At 38.8% G+C, this 20,774-nt stretch overlaps 1 protein-coding gene across 1 annotated transcript in view; it reads right to left on the bottom strand.

Annotated features, from left to right (window-relative positions):
- cntnap5a (contactin associated protein family member 5a) overlaps nt 1–20,774 on the bottom strand; it is a 190,231-nt gene that overhangs the window by 9,339 nt on the left and 160,118 nt on the right. Inside the window, exons 15-19 of the mRNA XM_063005402.1 lie at nt 19,832–19,959; nt 19,536–19,706; nt 17,336–17,554; nt 15,862–16,101; nt 6,421–6,645 (exon numbers count right to left, since the gene is read on the bottom strand). Coding sequence (XP_062861472.1) covers nt 6,421–6,645; nt 15,862–16,101; nt 17,336–17,554; nt 19,536–19,706; nt 19,832–19,959 — 983 coding nt within the window. The remainder of the gene's footprint in view (nt 1–6,420; nt 6,646–15,861; nt 16,102–17,335; nt 17,555–19,535; nt 19,707–19,831; nt 19,960–20,774) is intronic.

The following is a 20,774-nucleotide window of genomic DNA, read 5'->3' as shown; positions in this document are numbered from 1 at the left end:
ACAGGCTGACCTCCCACGTCTTCAACCTCTGCAGCAATGCTGGCAGCACTCATGTGTCTATTTTTTAAAGCCAACCTCTGGATATGACGCCAAACACGTGGACTCAACTTCTTTGGTCGACCCTGGCGAAGCCTGTTCCAAGTGGAACCTGTCCTGGAAAACCGCTGTATGACCTTGGTCACCATGCTGTAGCTCAGTTTCAGGGTGTTAGCAATCTTCTTATAGCCCAGGCCATCTTTGTGGAGAGCAACAATTCTATTTCTCACATCCTCAGAGAGTTCTTTGCCATGAGGTGCCATGTTGAATATCCAGTGGCCAGTATGAGAGAATTGTACCCAAAACCCCAAATTTAACAGCCCTGCTCCCCATTTACACCTGGGACCTTGACACATGACACCAGGGAGGGACAACGACACATTTGGGCACAATTTGGACATGTTCACTGTGGGGTGTACTCACTTATGTTGCCAGCTATTTAGACATTAATGGCTGTGTGTTGAGTTATTTTCAGAAGACAGTAAATCTACACTGCTATACAAGCTGTACACTGACTACTCTAAGTTATATCCAAGTTTCATTTCTATAGTGTTGTCCCATGAAAAGATATAATGAAACATTTGCAGAAATGTGAGGGGTGTACTCACTTTTGTGATATACTGTATATATATATATATATATATGTGTGTGTGTGTGTGTGTGTAAATTGTGTGTATAAAGCAGAAGAAGGGCACTGACTTTTCTTTCCTCTTATTTCTAGAAATCAAAACATGATTTAAACCTAAAATCTAAACCACCCGCTTTTAAAGTCCTCTGGGATTTTATGATTACCATGACACGTCTAAAGGCATTTTAAAGGAGTTTGGAACTCAGCATGAGGCAAAGTGTTTATATGTAGCCAGTTCGATCAGGACTCTGGTGGTCTTTTTGAAAAATTTAAAAATATTCATTTATTTGAGCCTCTAGCTCTTTGCTCGATGCAAAACATGTCAATATGTACTTTGGTTTTCCTCCCATACAAATCCATGAGGCAAAAAGATTTTGTATGAACATGTGACACACTGGCATTTTAAACGTTTCTCTTTATGGCATATGTGAAGGATTATAAAGGACAAAATCCTACATTATCTTTTAATATTCGCAAGGGTGTGAATTAGCTGCATTTTTGGAATTAGCACAGTTATGATTTGCCAGCAGAAAAAACTATAAGGAAAGTACATTATACATCTGATCCCAATCATTATCAAGTTCAAGTGTTGTAGTCTTACTCGTTAATTATATTAAATTAATTATACACACACAGCCATAACATTAAAACCACCTCATTGTTTCTACTCACTGTCCATTTTATCAGCTCCACTTACCATATAAAAGCACTTTGTTGTTCTACAATTACTGACTGTAGCCTATCTGATTCTCTACATACTTTTTTAACCTCCTTTTTCTCTGTTCTTCAATGGTCAGGACCCCCACAGAGCAGATATTATTTGGGTGTTGGATCATTCTCAGCACTGCAGTGACACTGACATGGTGGTGGTGTGTTAGTGTGTGTTGTGCTGGTATGAGTGGATCAGACACAGCAGTGCTGCTGGAGTGTTTAAATACCGAGTCCACTCACTGTCCACTCTATTAGACACTCCTACCTAGTTGGTCCACCTTGTAGATATAAAGTCAGAGACGATCACTCATCTGTTGCTGCTGTTTGAGTCGGTCATCTTCCAGACCTTCATCAGTGGTCACAGGATGCTGCCCACGGGGTGCTGTTGGCTGCATATTTTTGTTTGGTGGACTATTCTCAGTCCAGCAGTGACAGTGAGGTGTTTAAAAACTCCAGCAGCGCTGCTTTGTCTTATCTACTCAGACCAGCACAACACACACTAACACACCACCATCATCGGTTTCTCCAAATGAGTAACCATTACCCTGTTTGCTTTCCTGACATAATATCACTTTTCTGATTTTGATAACACTTGCTCATGACTTTAACACATTTGAACTTGCTCAGACCCTACCCCCAGCATCTAAGACTACTAGTCAGGTCTGAAAACCAAGATTTTAATAATTACAGGGGTGTTTACTTGTTTTAGCCATATAGTGTCCTGTTTTAAATAAGTACACTTTGAAAGCTGTACATTTACATTCAGCAAATGCATTCATCCAGAGCGACTTTCTGAAGTACTTTGTGTTCCCCCCAGTAGACATTTCCTTTCTCAACTACAAAAGGATCGTTGTCTAAGAACAAAAATTTCCTCAAGCCCTCTGTGAAGATAACGTAAGTATAGGAAACAAATTTCTGAAGACGTTTTTCCCCCACCTGAATATCAGTACAGAAAAGCCTTGATGCCTATCTTCCTTGAGTCCTGAGGGCTTAAACAAGACAACCCAGACTCTTTTTTGAAGGGTAAGAGCTACAGAACGGAGTTGTAAGAGCTACAGAACAGAGTTTGGAAAGTCCTTTAAGGCCTGTTTTGGCTTTGTAGACAAGCATTGTTGAGGTCAACTGGAAGCCAGTGAATAAAGCTCCGAGTTGTGGGTATTGTGATTGGAAACCAGGCATGATGGACATGGGTAGACCCACCAGGAGGTAGCTGGAATATTCCAGACCCAAGACAAAAACATGGAAAGAATCTATAGAATAAATAGTCCAAATAGTAGGTGATTGGTATGATTTTGTTAGCATTTTGTTAGCTCAAGACTGAGGTAAATTTATGTTAGCATTTAGAACGTACTGACAGCCATGTTTGTTAGCATTTGTTAGCTAGTGACATCTACATTTACATTACCATTTGATAGCTAGACACTAAAGTAAATTTAGCTTTTAGTTGCCACACCAATTGCTTACATGTCTGTAAAATAATTATCTAAAATAAACTATGAAATTTATGCCAAGCTTGTGGCAACAAGAGAGCAATGCAATATGTCAAAACAAGCTAGTGACTAAGGTAAGTATTTTTTAGCATTTGGTAGCTAGTAACTAAGGTAATTTTTCATTATTTGTAGCTAACAACTGATCTGTTGTTTGTTAGCATTTGTAGCTGGTGGTGGATCATTTTGTCCACATTTGTTAGTTGGTGATTGGTATGATTTTGTTGGCATTTTGTTAGCTCAAGACTGAGGTAAATTTATGTTAGCATTTACAATGTACTGACAGCCATGGTTGTTAGCATTTGTAAGTTAGTGACATCTACATTTTCAGTAGCATTTGATGGCTAGACACTGTGGTAAATTTAGCTAAGTTAGCTTTGAGTTTCTTGTGACTGAGTTGAACTTTTGTTAAAATTTGTAGTCTAGCTATTTAGGAAGATTTAAGTAGCATTTAGTTGCTAGTGACAGTAACATTTTGTTGGCATTTGGTAGTTAATTTATGCTAGTTAAATTATATAAGAATTTAGAAGGTACTGACAGCCATGGTTGTTCGCATTTGTTAGCTAGTGACATCTACATTTTATTAGCATTTGATAGCTAGGTTCTGATGTATATTTAGCTAAAGTTAGCTTTTGGTGTCTTGTGACTGAGGTAAATATTTGTTAAAATTTATAGCATTGGATAGTCACTAAAGAAAATTACAATCTTCTGCAAAACTCATTCAAAGCAAGCACAGCCAGATAGGTGATAAGAACTCCTATTTTCTAGAAATATGTGGCCACACCCATTGCTCACATATCTGTAAAAATTATGATCTAAAATCAATGATATAATTTAACAAGTTAAAAAAGAGCAATGCGATATCAAAATAAGCTAGTGACTGAGGTAAATATTTGTTAGCATTTGGTAGCTAGTAACTAAGGCAATTTTTCATCATTTGTAGCTAACAACGGAACTGTTGTTGTTAGCATTTGTAGCTGGTGATGGATCATTTTGTTCACTATTGTTAGTTAGTGATTGGTACAATTTTGTTAGCATTGTGTTAGCTCAAGACTGAGGTAAATTCCTGCTAGCATTTAGAAGGTAATGACAGACACATGGTTGTTGGCATTTGATAGCTAGACACTGAGATACATTTTGCTAAAGTTAGCTTGTAGTTTCTTGTGGCTGAGGTGAATATTTGTTAAAATTTGTAGTTTAGCGACTTAAGTCTAGCAAAAATTTTAGTAGCATTTGGTTGCTAGTGACAGGAACATTTGTTAGCATTTGACAGTTAGTTGCTAAAGAAAATTACAATATTCTGCAAAACTCATTTAAACCAAGCACAGCCAGATAGACGATAACAAGAACTCTTACGCATGGCATTAGCTATGTACTTATCATAGCTAACCTTGTCATTGTGTTTAAGTGAATGGAAAATCCAGACTTGGAATGAATAGTCCAATCCTTCTGATGACATAAAAATACTGTATGAGTGATAAAATAATAAGCCATTTTCTTCACCGTTTCAAGGCAGCTGAAAGTTTTGTGCAATCTGTAAAAGATGTCAGAAAAAAACTGTAACCTTGTCATAGCGTTTAAACAAATAAGAAATCTGAGCTTCAGCAGGCGCTTGTATGCAACATAAATCCAACTTATTGGCTTTAGCGGCGTGGCTGCTCTCATTTACTGAAAGATTGTTTTAACCGCAAGGCTGCTTGAGCTGATATTTTTAATAGCTAACAATTATAGAGCAGGTTCGGTAAGTCAATAGCCTTGTGGCGTCCATCTATATAGAAATGATCAAAAATATGTGGCCACACCCTTTGCGTGCATATCTGTAGAATTAATTATCTGAAATCAATGATATAATTCATGCCAACTGTGTGACAACAAGTTAGGGAATGTTTCAGCATTGGGCGGTGTGTAAAATAAGCTGGTTGTTAGCATTTGTAAGCTTGTGACATCTATGTTTTCATTAGAATTTCATAGGTAGACACAGGTACATTTAGCTAAAGTTAGCTTTTAGTTTCTTGTGACAGGTAAATATTTGTACAAATTTGTAGTCTTGCGACTTAAGAAAATTTTAGTAGCATTTGGTTGCTAGTGACAGGAACATTTTGTTGGCATTTGGTAGTTAGTTAATTTATGCTAGTTAAATTATATTAGCATTTAGAAGGTGATGACAGCCATGGTTGTTAGCATTTGTTAGCTACATTTACATTTACACTACCATTTGATAGCTAGACACTGTGGAAAACTTTGCCAAAGTTAGCTTTTATTTTCTTGAGACTGAGGTAAATGTTTGTTACAATTTGTAGTCTAGTGAAAAAATTAGTAGCATTTGGTTGCTAGTGACAAGGACATTTTGTTAGCATTTATTAGTTGATCACTAAAAAAATACAATCTTCTGCAAAACTTATATAAACTAGGCACAGCCAGATAGATGATAACAAGAACGCCTATGCAAGTCATTAGCTATGTGCTTGTCATTTTTCCATCATGTCTGATCTGTTTGTTAGCATTTGTAGCTGGTGGTGAATCATTTTGTCCACATTTGTTAGTGATTGGTACAATTCTGTTAGCATTTTGTTAGCTCAAGACTGAGGTAAATTTTTGCTAGCATTTAGAAAGTAGTGACAACCAAATGGTTGTTAGCATTTGTTAGCTAGTGACATCTATATTTACACTTCTATTTGATAGCTAGACACTGAGGTAAATTTAGCTAAGGTTAGCTTTTAGTTTCTTGTGACCGAGGTAAATATTTGTTAACATTTGTAGTCTAGCAAAAAAAAATAAATGTAGTAGCATTTGGTTGCTAGTGACAGGAACATTTTGTTAACATTTGATAATCAGTCACTAAAGAAAATTACAATCTTCTGCAAAACTCCTTCAAACCAAGTGTAGCAAGCCAGACGATAACAAGAACTCCTACGCAAGGCATTAGCTTGTCATAGCTAATAACTGAGGTTATTTTTCATCATGTGTAGCTAATAACTGATATGTTGTTTGTTAGCATTTGTAGCTGGTGGTGAATCATTTCGTCCACATTTGTTAGTTAGTGATTGGTACAATTTTGTTAGCTCAAGACTGAGGTAAATTTTGCTAGCATTTAGAAGGTACCGACAGCCATGGTTACAATTTGTAGTTTAGCGAAAATTTCAGTAGCATTTGGTTGCTATAGAGACAGGAATTTTTTTTTTTTTAGCATTTAATAGTTATTCACTAAAGAAAAATACAATCTTCTTCTCATTTAAACTAAGCACAGCCAGGTAGACGATAGACTTACACAAGTCATTAGCTATGCTTGTCAGCTAACCTTGTCATTGCAGCTAAGTGAATGGGAAATTCTAACTCTTTAGGCACTTCAGTGCAACAAAAATCCTGTAATTAATGCGTTTGCTGGTGTGGCTGCATCTTATTTACTGAGAAACTGTATTAACTTCAAGGCTGCTTGAGCTGACATTATTAAATAGCTATTTATTATAAAGCTGATTGGGAAAGCATGACTCTGCCCCAGTGTGTTCCAATTCATCCTACTGATGTTAAGGTCAGGGTTCTTCTGATTAAGTTTCTTACCGTTGCGAGCGAGGATGATGGCCACGTACTGCTGGCTGAAGGTGTTAACAGTGAGCAGCATAGCAGGACTGTGTGTGGTGAGGAAGCTGAGGGCCATGTTGTCTCTGGACTTGGTGTATGCAGAGGATGAGGAGGAAACCTGGGTTGTCCTGTTCTGCATGACTGAGAAGGGCTCTTGGAAAGTATAGGTCATGGAGGAATCCCTCTCGAAGGTCACTGACACCTCTAAGGATGAAGAAAAAAATATTGGTAGGGAAATTTTAGTAGCATATATTAAAGCTGCATTTGAGTGCCAAAAAATTTAGAGTGCATCCCAATATTTATGATTAATGCCTGAAATCAATTAAAATTGGTAAGCTTTAAGGATGTTATTAGGTTTGACCTCCTTAATTTCTTTTGTGTTCAAAGAAACTAAGAAGCTAGAATACAATAGTTGACAATACTTTTTTTAGTGAAAAGTTTGGTGGGCTGGATTCTGAAAAGATCCATCATTGTTTCATGTTTTCTCCATTTGGACATGACGGCACTTGCTGCTTCATTAAAGCCCCAGAGTCTTAAAAATGCTTTGAAGCATTTAAATAGATTTTAATTATATGAACGATCATTACATTTTGCTCGTTAACATTTTAACTTCACATTCTTCTTCTTTTTTAGGTTATTTTTAAGCAATTCTTAGATTCTACAATAATCCAGTGAATACAGTCCTATTGATCCTAATTACCAATTCAATTGTTTCTTTTTTCCTCGGCCTTTGTCCCGCTCGGTTGTGGGGTCAGCTCTCTGCGGATCATGATCCGCACCGATTTGGCACAATTTTTACGGCAGATGCCCTTCCTGACACAACCCTCCCTATTTTATCTGGGCTTGGGACCGGCACTAGCGGTTAGGTATCTATAGGACAATTCAGTGTTTCCAATTAGCCTGGTGGCATGTTTTTGGACTGTGGGAGCAAACTCCGCACAGAAAGGACCTGGACCGCCCCACCCGGGGATCGAACCCAGGACCTTCTTGCTGTGAGGCGACAGTGCTAGCCACTAAGCCACCGTGCCGCCCACCAATTCAATTGTTTAATTTGTTTAATTAGACAAACTAACCCACCAAACACACAGTGACCATAAAACATAGTATTTAATCTGTAAAACAGGTGGTGCCAACATAACCAGCAATTACATTCTTACAATCCTGCTTTACTGTTAACTTTGTGTCCACCTGTCTGTAACATTACAGAGATTCTGTTTTTGAGCATGTAAAAATTACATTTTTTTTGTAATTTGTAGTACACTTTGTAATAAGTGAAATATATATATATATATATATATATATATATATATATATACACATACATTGACCAGGCATAACATTATGACCACTGACAATACCCTGAATGTACCCTAAATCTTATAATGCTGGAAAAAATAAATAATTTAAAAAGCGAAATAAATAAAAAAAATAAAAAAAAATAATTGCATGCCACACTTTATTTATTAGATATTTTTAATAATAAAATAGAAATATACTGTTTTTTTAATAATTAACTTTCATTTACTGAAGAAAAAAAAACATAAACCAACCCTTATTGGTCCTGTGTGAGAAAATATTAGCTTACTTGCTTTACCAGCAAACACAGCTATGATATGGTTTATGTTTTTTTTTTCCTTCAGTAAATAAAAATTATTTATTAAAAAACAGTATATTTCTATTTTATTATTAAAAATATCTAATAAATAAAGTGTGGCATGCAACAATTTTATTTAATTTTTTTATGTTTTTTAATTATTATTATTTTTATTTATTTATTTCGCTTTTTAAATTATTTATTTATTTATTTTCTCCAGCACTATAAGATTCAGGGTACATTTTGGAACATTAAGCAGTGGGGTGAACATCAAAATATTGTCCGTTATTAACAGAGACAGTGTAATGAGTCTAATCCAGAAATTTAACACTACACATAGCATCATTTCTATGAAAATGCTGTGCTTCTGTCAGCAAGTACACAGATCGAGCACTCTCATATTATATTTCTGCTGATGGCTGATGAAGTGCTGTCTCTTTTTCTGTTTGTCACTGCCATTATGAGTAATCCAAGCGCACATCCATTTTGACTGAGAATGCGATGTACGATGTGAAATAGTATATTGGTTTTATTACTGGCAGTAATGTGCAAATATATATCAACGTCCTTCTGAATCTATAATGTTATCTATCTTGCTGTCTGAATGTCTGTTTGCCTTTTTATGAGCCCTAGAAATAATTAAAAATGAAGGATATAAATGTTCTATGTATAACCAGAAATGACTTATAACAATGGCTATTAGGCTTTACTCTTTTGGGAAGGCTTTCCACAAGATCTTGGAGTGTGGCTGTTGGAATGTGTGTCCATTCAGTCAAAGGGTGTTTGTGAAGTAGGGGACTGATGTTGGAAAAGAAGACCTGGGTCGCTTATGATATTCCAGTAATCATCAATGGTGTTGAGTAGAGTTGAGAACTGCATGTCTTTCTGACCCTGACTTGAGAACAAAATACAGTGATACCTTGTAACTCGATAATCCCCTAAACTCAAAATCTTTGAAACTTGATGAAGGAAATTTGTACTTTTAAACTTGACATTTCCCCTAAACTCGATGTGTGTGCGACTGTCGTTTTGTTCAGCGCTTGGCTTGAGCGGTGCGGTAAAACGTCATCAAAGTGCGAATATGAGACGAATCTGCATTTGTGTGAAATAACCATTAAATTCACTCTGAAAGTGTCCACTTGTATCTGTGTTTAGCTGTGTTATAGCTCGGGGTTGGAAAAATGGTTAGAATCAGCTTTGGCTTTACTGAGAATGTGCCTTTACTGAACAGAAGACAGTATTCCAGGATCAAGCATGTCCACGATTAAGAAGCATAAGGAAACAATAAAGAAGTAAAGGTAAAGTGCAGGTTTTATTGTATTTCAGTGTTTTTATATTATATTTGTGTTATTTCCAGTGTATAAGTGTCAAAAACAATGCCATTATTTTACATTAGGGACCATGGAACGCATTAACTGGTTTCCCATACATCATAATGAGGAACAAATCCTTTGAAACTCAACATCTTTTAAACTCAACGCCACTCCCAGAACCAATTGACGTTGAGTTTCAAGGTGCCACTGTATTTTGTTTTATATAAGTGATTTGCTACACACCTCTTCATATTAGGTGTGGCTAAAACACCTAAATTCACTAATTCAGAGGGGTTTCTACATACTTTACATTCTACATGCTATATAGTGTACAACAAGCCATAACATAAGGAGTTTGTAACAATAATGCAAGTCATGGTGAGAGATAGATTAAATGTTGGGTTTATGGTAGTTACTTGTAGATCATGTGTTGTATGCAACAGATATGATCAGATTAAAGACCTGAGTGACTTCAATAAGGGCCAGATTACTGGGACAAGCTCCAAACCAAACAGCAAGGGGTGCTTACTGGCAGTCTTGGTGAGTACCCACTGACAGTGGTTCGAGGAGGGACCACTAACAGGTTGGATGAATAGGATGGATTGTAGGATGACCTCCCTTCTAAATTACAGAAGATAAAGGAGCTACTGGTATTATCTTGAAACCATATACCACAGGACTCCTTCAGATGTCTTTTGGAGTTCATGTCTCGGTGGGTCAGAACTATTCTGACAAGCATATTAAGAGTGTGGTCCTATAAGATTTTGGCTCATCATTGTATATCTTTATTAAAAAGAACTGGCTAGATTGAGTTTTTTTTTTCCCACATAAAATATTCTACATTATTGTACCAGGAGCTGGGATGAGTAATGAAGTCACACAAAGACCAGCCAACGAAAAAAGGCTTGGGCTTCTCATCTTATCCTCTCAGGCTTTGATCAGGTCTCTGAGTGCCCCATTTGCATGTAAATCTAGGCGTCTAATGCAAGGCTATGGTGAAAGATACACTTTATAGAAACTCCAATTTAAAATTTTGTGTCCACCTGTCTGGAACATTAGAGATTTAGTTTTTAATAAGCATGTGAAAAAATACATTCTGTAGCATTACTTCTGTAATTAGTAAAATAAAAAAGACATTTGGCCTGCTTTTTCTTATTAATTAACATTTATCAATGTGCCACCTGTATAGCTTACAGGGCAGGGCAGAGCTCGTACATATCTGAGTTCGAATCCAGCCAAGCAAATTGGGACAGTGGTAGCCTAGTGGGTTAAGCTTTGGGCTATGTTTAAATCTAGACTCTGCTAAGCAGCCACTGTTGGGCCCTTGAGCAAGGCCCTTACCCTGTCTGCTCCAGGGGCACTGCACATTGGTTAAACAAGCTGGGATATGCGGAAATTTTTTTTTGTACTGTACATGTATACATAAATATGACAAATAAAGGCATATATATACATTAAAACTACATCCTTGTTTCTACACTGTCCATTCTATCAGCTCCACTTACCATATAGAAGCACTTTGTAGTTCTACAATTACTGACTGTAGTCCATATATTTCTCTACATACCTTTGTTTATCCTGCTTTCACTCTGTTCTTCAATGGTCAGGACCCCCACATGACCACCACAGAGAAGGTATTATTTAGGTGGTGGATCATTCTCAGCACTGCAGTGACACTGACATGGTGGTGGTGTGTTAGTGTGTGTTGTGCTGGTATGAGTGGATCAGACACAGCAATGCTGATGGAGTTTTTTAAACACCTCACTGTCACTGCTGGACTGAGAATAGTCCACCAATCAAAAATATCTAGCCAACAGCACCCTGTAGGCAGCGTCCTGTGACCACTGATAAAGTCTAGAACAGACCTGGGCATTGTACATCCCCAACCGGCCCGCATGAGGTCCGTGGCAATTACAATTTAGATGTAAATAAATGTACATCAAACATGCATTACAACAGGATTGATTTTGACGCTGTGTCTTTAAATATCCGCAAGTTTCGATTTACGTGTGTGCGCGAGTGTATCAGCTTCACCGTAATGCGAACAGAACTGAGTGTGACTGACGGTGGAGTTTTTAACAAGACATGAAGTTCTGAAGTCAGATGTAACGCTGGTTAAGGATCAGAATTTAGGCTCTGTTACGGTACTACACAGAAATATAAGAACATGAACGATGCAGAGCATCACACCTGAAGCTTCTCTAACTAAACTGCAAAAGCAACAAGGACAGTTTTATAAAGTTTAACACATCCAGAACTGAAGCAGTCAGGACCAGCTTTGTGATTTTAAAAAGAATATCCAACAATAACAAAGGACAGAAAAACAAATGAGACTCATTAGACTCAAAACAAAATAGTGTAAAGTTTAAAAACCTGCACATTTTGTTCACATTTGTTTTTTGTTTTTTGTTTTTTTTGCATTTGTTTGTTTAAATAGTAAAATAATGTTGATGTTTTTACTCTGCCTACTTCTAATTTTCTGATTGTAACATCTAAACATTAACAGCTTATTAGAACTGTACAATTTACTGCTTTTTATAATGAGTGGGCAGTTGTAGCCTAGTGGTTAATGGACTAGTAATTAGAAGGTTGCTGGTTCAAGCCACACCACTGCCAGGTTGCTGCTGTTGGGCCCTTGAGCAAGGCCCTTAACCCTCAATTGCTCAGACTGTATAATGTAACTATATTGTAAATCGATTTAGATAAAGGCGTCTGCTAAATGCTGAAAATGTAATGTAAATGTAAATAAAGAGATAAAATTAATATTGAGCAGAATTTAGTTCCCCTTATTGGTCCGGCCCTCCACAACAGTCCCAGTTTCTTATGTGGCCCCTTGGAAAATTTAATTGCCCACCCCTGGTCTAGAAGATGATCCACTACCTAAATAATACCTGCTCTGTAGTGGTCCTGGGAGAGTCCTGACCATTGAAGATCAGCATGCAGAGAAACAGATGGACTACAGTCAGTAACTGTAGAACTATGAAGTGCTTCTATATGGTAAGTGGAGCTGAGTGTAGAATCGAGGAGGTGGTTTTAATGTTATGGTTGATCAATGTATATACTATATACGTATATATACTGCATATACAGTATATATATACAGTGTATCACAAAAGTGAGTACACCCCTCACATTTCTGCAGATATTTAAGTATATCTTTTCATGGGATAACACTGACAAAATGACACTTTGACACAATAAAAAGTAGTCTGTGTGCAGCTTATATAACAGTGTAAATTTATTCTTCCCTCAAAATAACTCAATATACAGCCATTAATGTCTAAACCACCAGCAACAAAAGTGAGTACACCCCTTAGTGAAAGTTCCTGAAGTGTCAGTATTTTGTGTGGCCACCATTATTTCCCAGAACTGCCTTAACTCTCCTGGGCATGGAGTTTACCAGAGCTTCACAGAATGCCACTGGAATGCTTTTCCACTCCTCCATGACGACATCACGGAGCTGGCGGATATTCGAGACTTTGCGCTCCTCCACCTTCCGCTTGAGGATGCCCCAAAGATGTTCTATTGGGTTTAGGTCTGGAGACATGCTTGGCCAGTCCATCACCTTTACCCTCAGCCTCTTCAATAAAGCAGTGGTCGTCTTAGAGGTGTGTTTGGGGTCATTATCATGCTGGAACACTGCCCTGCGACCCAGTTTCCGGAGGGAGGGGATCATGCTCTGCTTCAGTATTTCACAGTACATATTGGAGTTCATGTGTCCCTCAATGAAATGTAACTCCCCAACACCTGCTGCACTCATGCAGACCCAGACCATGGCATTCCCACCACCATGCTTGACTGTAGGCATGACACACATCTTTGTACTCCTCACCTGATTGCCGCCACACATGCTTGAGACCATCTGAACCAAACAAATTAATCTTGGTCTCATCAGACCATAGGACATGGTTCCAGTAATCCATGTCCTTTGTTGACATGTCTTCAGCAAACTGTTTGCGGGCTTTCTTGTGTAGAGACTTCAAAAGAGGCTTCCTTCTGGGGTGACAGCCATGCAGACCAATTTGATGTAGTGTGCGGCGTATGGTCTGAGCACTGACAGGCTGACTCCCCACCTTTTCAATCTCTGCAGCAATGCTGACAGCACTCCTGCGCCTATCTTTCAAAGACAGCAGTTGGATGTGACGCTGAACACGTGCGCTCAGCTTCTTTGGACGACCAACGCGAGGTCTGTTCTGAGTGGACCCTGCTCTTTTAAAACGCTGGATGATCTTGGCCACTGTGCTGCAGCTCAGTTTCAGGGTGTTGGCAATCTTCTTGTAGCCTTGGCCATCTTCATGTAGCGCAACAATTCGTCTTTTAAGATCCTCAGAGAGTTCTTTGCCATGAGGTGCCATGTTGGAACTTTCAGTGACCAGTATGAGAGAGTGTGAGAGCTGTACTACTAAATTGAACACACCTGCTCCCTATGCACACCTGAGACCTAGTAACACTAACAAATCACATGACATTTTGGAGGGAAAATGACAAGCAGTGCTCAATTTGGACATTTAGGGGTGTAGTCTCTTAGGGGTGTACTCACTTTTGTTGCCGGTGGTTTAGACATTAATGGCTGTATATTGAGTTATTTTGAGGGAAGAATAAATTTACACTGTTATATAAGCTGCACACAGACTACTTTTCATTGTGTCAAAGTGTCATTTTGTCAGTGTTGTCCCATGAAAAGATATACTTAAATATCTGCAGAAATGTGAGGGGTGTACTCACTTTTGTGATACACTGTATATATATATATATATATATATATATATCCCTTTTTAATGATTTTGAAGTTGGTGGACACACAAATTACCTACACAAGCCCTGCTGTAAACCTGAGACGTCAACATATAATTAGGTTAAGACGAGTCAATATTTAGTCACTATTTGTCAATAAGTCAAGAGTCTAATACAGACAAAGTAAATCTTAATTTTCTTTACTAGATGCCAGCCTTTTAGTGAGTCCTGATGTTGTCTAAATCAGTGTCAGACCTTACTGAGGCTCTTTTAACTGAATAGGCACATGTTCCAACAGATACACTTCAAAATCTTGTGAAAATCTTTGTGGAGAGTGGTGGCTGATAAAGCTGCAAAGAACGGGGGGACTCAACAAGCTCATAATCATGTGCCCACATACTTTCGACAAAGACAAACAGGACTCCAACACTCAATCGCAGCTCCTGAAGAACCAAAGTCATCAACTCCAGATGTGAGACGAGGTTAAAACAAGCCAATTTCACCTTATTGCTTTTTTGATGGAAGGCTGGACTTTTATTGACTGGCATTGTTTTAGCTTTCAAATATGAGCGAAAATCCTCAGTCAGCAGACTTACCAAGCTTCCGAGCTTTTTCTGTAGTATCAAAGCAATCCAATAAGGCAAATAAGGCAGATCTTTTGAGAGCACAGTCGGCAGATCGTGACAGGATTTAGTTTGTAGAGAGGAGGATTAAAAATACACATTCTTACACATACACATAGGTACAAAACGCCTAATAAAGTCTAGCGACAAGTGTTGCTTTTTAACAGCTGTCGATAATTAGCATATTGTTGTTGACAATTTCATTTCATTCTTTCAGTGATTTTTAAATTGTGAATCCTCTTAGTAGTCCCCAGTACATGTTACATTGATCAGGCATAACATTATGACCACCTTCCTAATAGGATAAAATGTTCTTTTGCTGTCTAATATATCCCACCCACTAACAGGTTCCATGATGAAGAGTAATCAGTGGTATTCACAGGTTATGCCTAGTTGGGTACGTGGCACACCTCTGGGATGAATTCGAACATTGCTCGTGAGCCAGGCGTTCTCATCCAACATCTGACTTCACAAATGCTCTTTTGACTTGAACACACTCCAAAATTTGGTGGTAAGCCTTTTTAGATGGGATGTCCAACAAGCTCATGGCCTGGTGTCCACATATTTTTGCCCTATTGTCTAAGTCAAACCCAATATGAGGCCAAAACAGCTCTTACCCTAAGAGACATGGACTTTACAAAAGATCTGATGACCTCACATGGTATTTTGTACCAGGACATTACCCTTTGGAGGGTAAATGATACATATTTGCCCGGCAATCAGACCCAATCTAGTCATATCCAATTTCTCGCTTACATTACGCTTCCTCTCTAATGATGTTGATCTCCACCCTGGTTGAGGAGAGCCAACACACAGTAGATGTTTTGTTGGTCCGTACCAGGGTTTTTTTTTATCTGCCCAACAACTTGTTGGCGGTCTTTCGCTTCTTGGTCCCTTCTTGGACCACTCTTGGTCGGTACTCACCACAGCTGTCTGTTTTTATGGCTAATCATAACTCTTGCATTTAACATGTGAACTACGAGGAACTACCACCAGCTGAACATTTATATATCCCTAACTGTCACATGCACACTTATTACAAAATAGGTATGTGCATGCACATTTTTGTAGGTGGTCCTAATATTTTGGCTTATATCTTTCTTTAACTAGATTATAGCCACTAGTATAGTTAAGTTAGTTAAACCAATGATTGTACCTTCTTTGCAGGAGGGTCCTCCGTATGCGGAGTGTGTGCAGTCACATACGTAGCCGCTGCTCCTCTCGACACACCTTCCCCGGTTATGGCAGAAACCTGCAGAACTGCTGCAGTAACCCGCACAACCTGAGCTTACCCCCGGGGTCACCTTGGCCCGCTCATCCAGGTCAAAAGTCATGCCGTTCACGGTGAGAGCCCTCATGCAGCCCAGAAAACCTCTCTGTCTAGAGGCTGTACCTCCTATAACAAAAAAAGAAGAGTTAATTATGTACAAAGACAGCATAATGCACCGTGTGAAATGGTATGTCCAAATTTATTCATTGATAGGTTGTTTACGTTTGAATAAATTGTTAATTGAAAGATTATTTATTGCACATGTTGTACCCATAATGCAATACACCATTACTGTTGGTGTTCAAAAACATCATGGTCAAACATCATCAATGTGTTTATTCAATTATTACAAAAAAAATATATATAGTCAGACTATCAAAAAGAATATATAGATACAAACCGATCAGCCATAACATTAAAACCACCTCCTTGTTTCTACACTTGCTGTCCATGTTATTAGCTCCACTTACCATATAGGAGCACTTTGTATTTCTACAATTACTGACTGTAGTCCATCTGTTTCTCTACATGCTTTTTAGCCTGATTTCACCCTGTTCTTCAACGGTCAGAACCCCCACAGGACCACCACAGAGCAGGTATTATTTAGGTGGTGGATCATTCTCAGCACTGCAGTGACACTGGCATGGTGGTGGTGTGTTAGTGTGTGTTGAGCTGGTATGAGTGGATCAGACACGGCAGCGCTGCTGGAGTTTTATGTTGTTTTATGTTATGGCTGATCAGTGTATATACAGTATATTGTTTATGTTATACATATGTTATACATATTATTGTATACACTTGTTAGCAATGAGTGTCTGAAAATTCTAGATTCGATAATAAGTTAAAGTGTCCACAAAGTTTTAGATTTATAATATATTAAGGGCAGTTGGAGCCTAGCGATTAAGGTACTGGACTAGTAATCAGGAGGTCACTGGTTCAAACCACTGCCAGGTTGCCACTGTTGGACGAAAATTGTAAATATATAAAAAAAGAAGTAATTTGGGGTGATTATTATATTATATTATTATATTTTCAATATTACAAAATTACTTAAATGATAAAATTTTTATTCCTGTCTGGCTTGAATTTAACTCAAATAATAAACAGTAATATATTACAAACCAAAGACTAAAATGTGACAGTATTTTATAAATAAAGTTTTCCACTTATATTCCAGAATCACAACATTCATCTGCTGAACTGCAGTTGGTTCCATAAATGAATTACCTGTGTAATATCTTTACGAAAGTGCATAATTTAATAACCTAGAACATGAATAATAGTAGCTCATACTGAACAGAAACTGCACTGCTTGATGACTCCCCCCCCCCCCCCCCCCTTCCTTTTGTTGGATTCTTACCCACAAAGAGCTGGTTGTTGAGCTGCAGACGGATGTGTGTATGTGTCTGTGGTTCGAGGAAGCGCACCGGCATCTGATCCACCTGCAGCGATGCCTCTTTCACGTTCCTTTCAGCTCGGACCCAGTGCCACTGTCGGTCGTTTAGAGGGACCGGAGATTTAAGATTAAGTACAGCCGGACCGTATCCCGCGTCGAAGGTGAACGTCACTACTGAGGGAGCTGAAAGACAAACATACATTTTACATTTATACATCTATTTGCTATTTGCTAAGGTACTAGATACTAGACTAGTTATCAGAAGGTTGCTGGTTTAAGCCCCACCAGCTCCAAGTTGTCAATGTTGGGAATGACTTTCTTAAACTGGGTCCACAATAAATTAATGTGTTAATATGTTTATAATTATTCAAATAATATATTTATAGCTGCTGTCTCAGGTGACACAGTGGTAAAACACACTAGCACACTAGAACTGAGATTTCAAACACATTGTTCTCAGCTCTCAGCTTTGTCATCCGGCAGGCTTGGCGCCTACATGAACAATGATTGGCTGTTTTCCACACAGGGTGGGAAGCCAGACCAGGGCTCTTCATAACTGATGCAATTATGACCCCTGCTGGCTGTTTGAGTCGAGGAATAATACGTTGATCAGGGTGTGGCTCTCCGTACACAAACCTGATCCGCATATGAACTCGCCTTGTGCAGGTGAAAAGATGCAGTCGGTACTGCACACGTGTCAGTTGCAGCACTCTTCAGTCATCAGTGGAGGTTAGCATCATTAGAGGGGAAGCGTAATGCAATCAGGGTAAATGGATACGACTAGATTAGGGAGAAAAATGTGGGTGTCCATATACTTTAGGCCATGTAGTGTAAAAAGTGGTGGGAATGTACCAGCTACCAGCATTTCAGATTTTGAAACTCTGATCATTTGTATCTAACTGGTATTTTTTATTCTGTTGTTCATTCAAACAAATCAAGTCAAGCATAACACCTGAATGATTTTACTACATTAAACAGACTAGTTTGACTAAAAATACACTGGCTTTATGTAGCTAATGTAGGTCATGTTGGGAAGAATTAATGATGTCTAGCTCAAGCTTGGTAAACCAGACAAACTGACCCAGCAGTCACTTTTGCTTTTCAAACAAACAGATGTTTCAGTCAGGAGCTGAAATCCCAACACCAAAAAGAAAATAATTTCCCAAAATCAAAACCTCACAGTAAATATTTGTGGTTTTGTAGATTTTGGTATGCTAGCTACCCCAGGGTAAACAAAGTAAAAGTCTTATCATGCTCTTCTGCAAATCGGTCTTAGTAATTTGTGGTTTTAGTGCCATTTTTAAGCTGAGTCTGATTCAGTAATCTTGATGGTGTTAATGCAAATCAATTTATTAACTGAATTGAAACACAGCTAGTAACTTGATGTCCAATTTATACATTGGCTACACCTCAGATGCATGATCTCTGGTACATTTTCCTCCCAATCTACTTGCATCCAATCGGGTGGATTGCATTTGGCTTCCCCTCTACTGATGTTGACCTCCACTCCTGACTGAAGAGAGCCGTGAATAACACACACCCCCTCCGACACGTGTGCAGTGGCCCACTCCTTTTTTTCACCTGCATGAGGCGAGTTCATATGTGGATCAGCTTTGCGCATGGAGAGACACACCCTGATCACATTATCCCTCATCTTAGTGCAGGTGCCATAAATCAGCCAGCAGAGGTCGTAATTGGATCAGTTATGAGGAATCTCCTTTGGCATCCTCCCTGCGAACGAGCCAATCATTGTCCTTGTAGGCGCCCAGCCTGTTGGTAACAGAGCTGAGATTCTAACTCACAAGTTTGAGCTGGTTTTACCACTGCGCCACATGGGTGCCCTCTGGTACATTTTAAATGGCATTACTAATTTAGCATAGCATTTATGATTAATATGCATTTGAGACACAGCCTTTGTGATAAGGAGTCATTGTTTAAGATTCCATAATGTCAATATCATTAAATGTCATGGCCTTCAACAACAAAGCTGGTTCACAAACTTTTGTTCCTATATTTTGCACTGCTGTACGTGTGTATGCAAACCCACCAGGTTTATATTATTTGGACTTGTTTATGTGATTTATCCTGCACCGTTCATTACTTTATGTGTATTCTGCATTGTTGACAGAATGATTGAAAAGCCAGACAGTGTTGAGACACTTACAGCTCAGCTCGACTCTGATGAAGTCTTTCGAGCCCAGATTTTCGACAAACACCCCAGAGGACGAGCCGGTCTTGAAGTAAAAGGAGACGTCAGAAGAGAGCTCCATGTGCACGGCAGGAAAAAGCAGGTACGACGCCTCTTCATAAAAAGATGCCGCGTTCCACAGAGACTCTGACAGACAAAATGCTGATTGTTAGAGGATAGACTCTGGTAGCTTTGATATATCGTCTTAGCTAGATTTAATTAAGTGCTGAAGATGGTAGGGTTGACAAGGGAGAGAGAAAAAGATCACCTACTGTCACCAGAGCATTGCAGGGGTCCCACGTTGCAGAAAGCCTCAGATCTTGGTCGATTTGTGTCTCCAATGGCTATTCCGCTCACCGGTAGGTCGTCTTTGTAGGACAGGACACCGGTATCATTCTCCCTGAGCGTAAAATAGAGATAAAATACCTTAGCTTGGGATTTACAACAGAGAACCACAATATGGCCAAGATCATGTGCACACACTACTGTAGTCCATAAAACAATTAACTTATGGTCTGCACAGAGGCCTGACCTCAACCTTATGAATATTTGGGATGAATTGAAGCATTGATTGTAAGCCGGACCTGGCTCAGACATTTCTACACACATACATTTGGCCATTTAGTGTACATCACAGAGATGAATAGTTAAAGAGGCTGTCTGAGACTGTCAGCGAGTATTGAATAAATATATTTCATGTTCACCTCACAGTTTGGTATACAAGGTACATGCTGTCTTTATAGCCTCCAGATACACCGATCAGCCATAACATTAAAACTACCTCCGTATTTCTACACTCACTGTCCATTTTATCAGCTCGACTTACCATGTAGAAGCACTTTGTAGTTCTACAATTACTGACTGTAGTCCATCTGTTTCTCTACATACTTTTTTAGCCTGCTTTCACCCTGTTCTTCAATGGTCAGGACCCCCACAGGACCACTACAAAGCAGGTATTATTTGGGTGTTGGATCATTCTCAGCACTGCAGTGACATGGTGGTGGTGCGTTAGTGTGTGTTGTGCTGGTATGAGTAAATTTTTTTAAATACCGTGTCCACTCACTGACCACTCTATTAGACACTCATACCTAGTTGGTCCACCTTGTAGATGTAAAGTCAGAGACGATCACTCATCTATTGCTGCTTCTTGCTGATCTTCTAGACCTTCAGTGGTCACAGGACGCTGCCCACGGGGTGCTGTTGGCTGGGTATTTT

The sequence above is a fragment of the Trichomycterus rosablanca genome, chromosome 12, assembly GCF_030014385.1.
Source record: "Trichomycterus rosablanca isolate fTriRos1 chromosome 12, fTriRos1.hap1, whole genome shotgun sequence".
Lineage (NCBI taxonomy): Eukaryota > Metazoa > Chordata > Actinopteri > Siluriformes > Trichomycteridae > Trichomycterus > Trichomycterus rosablanca.
The sequence above is the reverse complement of the archived record's forward strand: the minus strand, read 5'-3'. Positions and strand labels throughout refer to the sequence as shown.